The sequence below is a fragment of the Acyrthosiphon pisum genome, chromosome X (genome assembly GCF_005508785.2).
Source record: "Acyrthosiphon pisum isolate AL4f chromosome X, pea_aphid_22Mar2018_4r6ur, whole genome shotgun sequence".
Taxonomy (NCBI): domain Eukaryota; kingdom Metazoa; phylum Arthropoda; class Insecta; order Hemiptera; family Aphididae; genus Acyrthosiphon; species Acyrthosiphon pisum.
In genome coordinates, this window is record NC_042493.1 from 6,172,467 (window position 1) to 6,179,930 (window position 7,464).

General features: G+C 26.5%; 1 protein-coding gene across 2 annotated transcripts in view; it reads left to right on the plus strand.

Annotated features, from left to right (window-relative positions):
• LOC100575888 overlaps positions 1-7,458 on the plus strand; it is a 12,109-nt gene extending 4,651 nt beyond the window's left edge. For both annotated transcript variants that reach the window (XM_003246663.4, XM_016807115.2), the window contains 7 exons: positions 1,113-2,443; positions 2,545-2,799; positions 3,137-3,262; positions 3,321-3,519; positions 3,625-3,848; positions 5,780-6,013; positions 6,126-7,458. In XM_003246663.4, coding sequence (XP_003246711.1) covers positions 1,113-2,443; positions 2,545-2,799; positions 3,137-3,262; positions 3,321-3,519; positions 3,625-3,848; positions 5,780-6,013; positions 6,126-6,437 — 2,681 coding nt within the window. In that variant the 3' untranslated portion in view covers positions 6,438-7,458. The remainder of the gene's footprint in view (positions 1-1,112; positions 2,444-2,544; positions 2,800-3,136; positions 3,263-3,320; positions 3,520-3,624; positions 3,849-5,779; positions 6,014-6,125) is intronic.
• The last annotated feature ends 6 nt before the right edge of the window (positions 7,459-7,464 follow it).

A 7,464-nucleotide genomic window follows, 5' to 3' on the forward strand; every position in this document is an offset into this window, starting at 1 on the left:
TTACCTTTCAATGTAAATTGTAGTTCCGTGATAGCCACTATGACATATAAGCGCTAGTGTTTAAGTTTCCAGCTGATTAATTTAACTTTAATACTGATTATAGAGATTCATTTCGGTAGACTCTTTTCAAGTATAAGAATCATACGTCGATGGGCAACCATACTATCTATAGCCGTGATTATTACTCACAATTAATAAACATAGATAATATAATTACTATTATCACAATATAATTTTCTTTAAGCTGGTAACTATATCTAAATTCTATAATATCTTGTTTTTAGATTAGATTATTAGATAATTAGCATTATTATTATTGATGCGATTATGTTTAATAATACAAGCACTGGGTTGTGTGGACATTCCGGAATATTTTATGGACACAATAAAAAATGTTTTTACAAACTTGTGATAATCTCACGGGCTGTGGGTCGGCCATTCCCGCTTTATATAAAGAAAACCCCATATTATGGTACTTCACTTAAATGTTATCATCTTTTCTTTGAATAATAATTATTTCAACCCTAAAATTGCATTATCTAGAAGCAGTAATTATATAAATAAAATAGTTAATTTTTGTCTGCGTCAACATGTTGAAATTAATTTTTAATATTATTTCTTAAATACGTAACAACCATCCAACAGTAACTGTAAGTTACTTTAAATTGGTATACAAATATTACATTTTTGAAAATTGAAATTTATAACGAGAAAAATAAAAATAACTATACTTGTGCCTCGAAATAAAACGCATACAGATAGCATTTCCAAATTAATGTGTTCCGCTGTTTCAATGCTACACCCCCTCCCCCTCCCACTGCCTCCATGAAGCACCTGGTATACACATACAGCTGTCACTAAAAACCAAAATGCTCCGATGGGGGCTGATCCAACATGTTTTATAGTGAGGAATAAATGAGTTTTGGTGTGTCATGGTATGTGTTCTCCCCTGGTACAGAGTTTACTTAACAAATTCTGTAAAAATTGAAGATACCTTATATTTTGTAATTTTTTAGAAATCAAAAAAAATGTATATATAGTATATTTTTGCATATTATCAAATATGTAGTGTTCAATATTTATTAATATATTAACTATTGTTTTTTTTTCAGGTATACTTGACTACCTTTGTGTATCAGAAATTCAAATGCTAGTTGATGATAACATAAACTCAAAAAATTATAAATTCTCAGAAGATGGCCAAAGATTAATACATTTTATTCTATACTTAAACACTGAAATGACAAATTGTAAATGGGTTAGAGAAGATCCATTGCTAAATCTCAAACAATATGTTCATGGCAATACCCTCTCAAATAACCTATACTATAAACTCGTGGATATATTGAATTTAAAGCCATTTATATCCGAAGTTATAATGTATACTCCTTATAGTTTTTGCAGCGATTTAATTGATATTAGCTTAAATAAAATAAAAGCTATGGATGGACTTTCACAGTTAGTTGATACTGAAAATCTAGTTGTTTCTTTGATGAAATCTGTTAAACGTGGGCCTATAAGATCTAATTCAGAAAATTCTGTAATCGGCCACTTCAATCAAGCCATGCTAGTATTCGGCAAGGATAACTTGCCGCATGATATAAGAAGACTTGATTTTGAAGATGAACAAAAAGAAATAACAAGATATAATGGATTTCGGGTGAAAAGCATATTTAACATCTTTATAGAGATGATTAAATACAGAAGTGTTCCTGATACTTATAAACAGTATCCACTGTATACATTAACATCATTACGTTCTTCTATTCCATCAACAGATACTGGACATGTTATATTTAAAAAATGTTTTGATGTGATTATGTACAAGTGTATGAATATGTGCAATTTCAGCATTGATACTTGGATTGCTTGGTATGAAGTGGAAGTTGTTGAAGAAGACACAAATCTACAAGCAGCTATTGGACATTTGTGTTATGAATTGTGTAGTTTAATAGATAATGGAACTATTAATGAGCGCTTATTAAAAGAATTCAGGCCAATTCTACGTAATATAGCCATAGAAAAGATTGATTTTAGTAATATTGATATCACTGACATTGATGCAATGGCTAAATGTGTTGAGAATTCTTCCAAATTTCATCTCAACGCTTGGGTGAAAAAAATGATTGAAAACCCAGGTGTTTTCGTTCATAACCGTGCCATTCAAGTAATTGGCAACTACATAGACTGTGTTGATTACAACTGCTTCAAAGCCATCATTGACAGTAGTATGGCTTATCATAAAAATGGAGGTGAAGTGTCCGAAGATTTGGGAAAGGTAATATTTAAAGGACTCAAACACTTGGATTTAGAAGATGCATCGTGTATTCTAAGACATGTTATGGTTCACTATGCTGATTGTACATTTTATGTATCAAATGATTTTGATGAATTATTACTGTATGTTACACATAATGAGTATAATGACAATATTGATCCACAAGTAAGTCCTTCAAAATAGTTGAAGAAAAGTATAAATATTTTTATTTAAATAAATTCCAGTTTAATTTTTGAATTGTTTTATAAAATCTTAACAATTTTCAGGAATTACTGTCCACATTGATTTGGCTTATTATTCAACAACCAAGAAAAATGTTGAATTTATTAATATCGCAATATGTCACCGGTATTTGTGGATTACCGGTCAAAGGAATCGAGTCTAAGAGATCATGTTGCCACCAAGGGTTAGTTAGTATTCATGCACATATGGATCCTTCTTATATTTACCAAGAATACATGAACTGGTTGTCTTTTGATTTAAATTTATCAGTAGACCAAAAACAAAACCTTCGTCAATGGGTATGTCTATTTAATTTAGCTAGCTAAAATACACTGTGCAGGATAAGTGTGAGACACTCACTCAGCAGACTAAAACTAGTTATAATGGTAGACCTCACCCATGGACACATCTCACCTCATGGTTATGCAAGATGGTGTCATAGACTATTAACCAGTAATTGTTGGTCAATATTCAATACAGGTTATTGACGACTAGCTGCTGCCTAAGACCTAGAGGGCTGGTGGTGTCCAGTGGGTTATTCTACAGAGCAGTTCACTCTTATCCCGAATCACACATAATATATTTAAAAGTACAACAATACCTAATATATTTAAGTTGTAATTATTGTTTAAACAGATTTTAGGAACTACCAAACATCTACGTGTAATGAAACCAATAGCATTTCTTTCAAATGTCTTATTACCTCTTCTAAACCCTTCACCAAATTATGATCATATGCTGTTTTTGGCTATTTTAACTAAAGTAAGTATACTATTTTTTGTAGTTAAAAATTCATTATTTTGAATACCTCATTTTGTAGATGATCTTGAATGAATGTCATATTATGGCACTTCCCTACATAGAAATCTGGGATACACTACTTATTAAATTGGCTAAAATACTGGATGATGCACGTTGGAGCATTAATAATTATTCAGCTGTTAGAGTCGAAATATGTGAAAAGATGATCGTAACTATACAGCCTCTTCTGCACTATGTTTCGTATATAGATAATCAAGGTATTTATACATATATTATGTAATGTTATCTTGAAGATGTTAAATTAAAGATTCAAAAATCCACATTTTTTTGTATAATAATAATAAAAATTAAATGTTTCATAGTTAAGGCAGAATCTTTGGAAAATATCAAACAAGAATTATCAGGTTTACATTTAATGACTCGTTCTCATTTCTTACGTTTATGGACATCTGAATATATTACAATAGATGGAATGGATGAACATTTGATCATGACTATTCAATCACAGAGTCATATTTCATATTCTAATTTGAATAGATCATCAACTCAAAGAGCTCAAGAAGAATTAATTTTCAGCATTGCAACAGTAATGTTTTTTTTTGTTTAACAATTTACTATATTAGCTGTTGGGTAGTGAATTATTATTAAGTATAATAACTGAATTAAAAACAATCAATCAATTAATTCAATTTTTAAAAAGCCAAATTTGATTTCTACCTAAATAATACTACAATTATGTGTTAATATAACTGTATACTATTTAAAAACATTATTTAGATTTAGATATTATGGTATAAAAAATTAATCCAATAGTTTCTAATTTTTAGATGACAAATCTAACTAATCTAATCTAATCAAGAATAACTTACCAATAAATATTTTATTTAAATTAAATTTTCTATCTGATAAGTAGGTACCGGATTTTTATGTTTTTATATCTTTTACTGAGGTTTATAGGTATCTTTTACTGAGGTTTATAGGTATCTTTTACTTATCTTATTATTTGGGTGAGGTTTCTCATCATTTCATTTAACAACAAAATATACACACAAAACATTTTTTATTTCGTAACAATGCACATTTAAACATTAGAGAATATTTTATACCTAATACAAGGGTTGCAAACGTTATAATTGACAAAAAAACAATTGATATTTGTAAACGCTATTATAACAGAAAGCGATAATAAAAAGTAATTAAATACCGCAAAACAAAACAATAATTAACAAAACATACTATGTAATATCATTAAACAAAACATAATGCAAAACGTAATTTATAAAATATCACTAAACAAAAATTAACGCAAAACAAAATATTTTAAAATTTATTTATTTAAAAGGTCATTAGTTTTCATAGAAACATTTATTTCATGTAAAGAATCTAAGAATTGATTATATTATATTCCATATCTGGGCCATTGCCTACCCGCATTAGTTATTATTTTTAAAGTCAATAGGTATTAACACTATTTTAAATAACTATAAACGTAAAACTTGTATAACATTCTAATTCTAAATAATGATAAACGCAAAAGTTGGATAACGTTTTCATTCTAAATAATGATTAACGCAAAGATTGTGTAATGTTTTAATTGTAAATAATATATAAATAAATAAATAAATGCCTTGAATTTTTATTACATTTAAATGACCACTGATGTCAACAGTGTTAGTATGGTATAATATTTTATCTGTAGAAAATTGTTTAATATTGAACATAATATTATAAAGATATAATATGCTATATTGTCATAAATTGACTCGATTTTTTATTTTCGCGTTTGTCCAAGTTGTTAATTATTCAATTTGTTTGACCGTTTTTTACACATTCAACCCATTAATATTGTTATTCTTGTAGTTCTATTTAGTCTTAACACTTAAATCATAATATAACTAATAACTTTTTTTTTTAAATATTAAAGAATATTAAGTTGAATACAGTATAGTGTGTAAAAAGCTACCTATCACATTATATTACAATCTCATAAAATCGGTGATTTTGTCTGACAAAAAATGTTTAAAATATATTGAAAATGATTTCGATTTATTTAAAAGTAAGACCAACTTGATTTATTTTACATATAAAGCAAATTTATAAGTAGTATAATTAATTAATCTAAACAATTAGAAAATGCTTCTCTTTCACATATTTATAGTTTGGAAATTATTGGTAAATTATATATATTTTATATATTAGCATATTCTAAAAAAATAAAATACATATAAATTACAACTTGACTCAGATAAATGTTTTTTACAGTCAAAAGTTTTCTAAAAACCAGATTTACAAATAGGTTATTTTGATTTTTTCTATAAAACTAGGTCAGATTTAAAATTTAAAAAAAAATAAATGTTATGTTATACATATAGTGCAAACATCAATAAATTATATATTTAAAAAAATATTGATTAGAACAAAAGTTATTTAATTGGTCAGGTCTTCCTACAGGGTTTAGTATATTACATATTATGTTTATTTTTTATATTATTTATGTGTTTTTTTTTTTTACTATAGTTTATGCCAAAGTTCACATTGCATGAAATGAAAAGTTTCATAGCAAATTACTTAAGTTCAGCCAAACCTCCAAACATGATAGATGCATCCTTTTTTTTATTGGAAAGTGTGATGAACTCTATCATGAGAATTATTGTGTACTTGAAAACTGCTGTACAAAATGAACCTTACGATAATCAATGTGCCTGGGCCTATGTAGAAAATACTATTGTCAACTTTCTAGATGCTGTAAATGTAAGTATTATTTATTTATTTAATGTTTATAACATCTATAAATGTAATGCATAAGCTCATCTTCTACAATTTAAATAACTTTATGATAACTAACTAAATATTTTTTCTTTAGACATCAAAAATGTGTTGTATTTATGAAGATGAAATCAATGTGGTTTTGGCAATTAACAGTGTTACTAAAATTGTAATGGTAATAAAACAGCTTGAAAATATTCGTCAAATGCCTTTATTGATTGTTATACGTCGCTTGATTGATTTAATTGTTACACGGATGGAACCTGACGAAATTTCAAAAGTTTTGTCTCTGTTAGCTTCTATAAAATCTCCAAATTCTAGAAAAACATTAAGAACTTCTATTCAACGACTGATGAATAATCTTATCATCAAAAAACAACGCGGACAAGAAGTATCCCACCAAGGCTGAAATTCCAAATGTACAAGGAAACAATTATGTTTAATTTTTGGTACTCTTTTAAATACAAACATATACTATGAATATAAGAGTAAAACATGTTTTAGTATTTTAATGTTAAATGTTATTATTTAATTATTATTACATACATTTATTGTTTCACAGGTTTATAGTTAATTATTATTATTTTGAATTAATAATTTGTTTTCCTAATTAGATCTCATTGATAAGATAACTAATAAGGGTTGACAATGAGTGAGGTTATATTTATAATATAATAACAATTAATGAAAAGTTGCAACAATAAAATTAATTACATATTAAGCTAATTATTTTTGAATAATAAAACCTTATAATGTATTGGGTTACAATTTTTATTTGATCATAATTTCTTAATATGTATGTAATTATATTAAAGTAACTATTCCATTAAATATTTAAGATGCTATTATTTATTTTGTTTATCATTATATATAATACTTTTTTTTTTTTAATATGAAAAGTATATTATATTTTAATGTACTTTGACTGATTATTGTCATTTATACTATTACTTTTTTGATATTATAAGATTGTCATACTTTTACTTTTTATATATTATTGAATTATTCCCCATTAATTGTATTGTGTTATAAATAGCTTGTTTAAAGTTCCTAAGTTATTATCAGCAGTTTAAATTTAACAATTGATATATTGTGTAATTTAAATAACTTATTAAATTATGAAAACAACAGGATAGGAACTGTATGATTTATCATAAGCTGGCATTGTTCTATTCCTTATATTATGTATACAACTAATAAACTTAGATAACTTTATGTTGTTAAAATATAAAGACAACTTTATTCTCTCTGGCATCCCTCCAAATCGTTCATTGTATGTATATTGTCAATATTGATTTTAATCTATACTTAATTTTTGTTTTGTAACTACAATTATTGTATCATATGTTGCTAATTGATAATAGTGGCCATAATTTATAACAAAATTAACTAAACTAAAATCTTTATTTGCACTAAAACATGCCCACCGGGAGAAT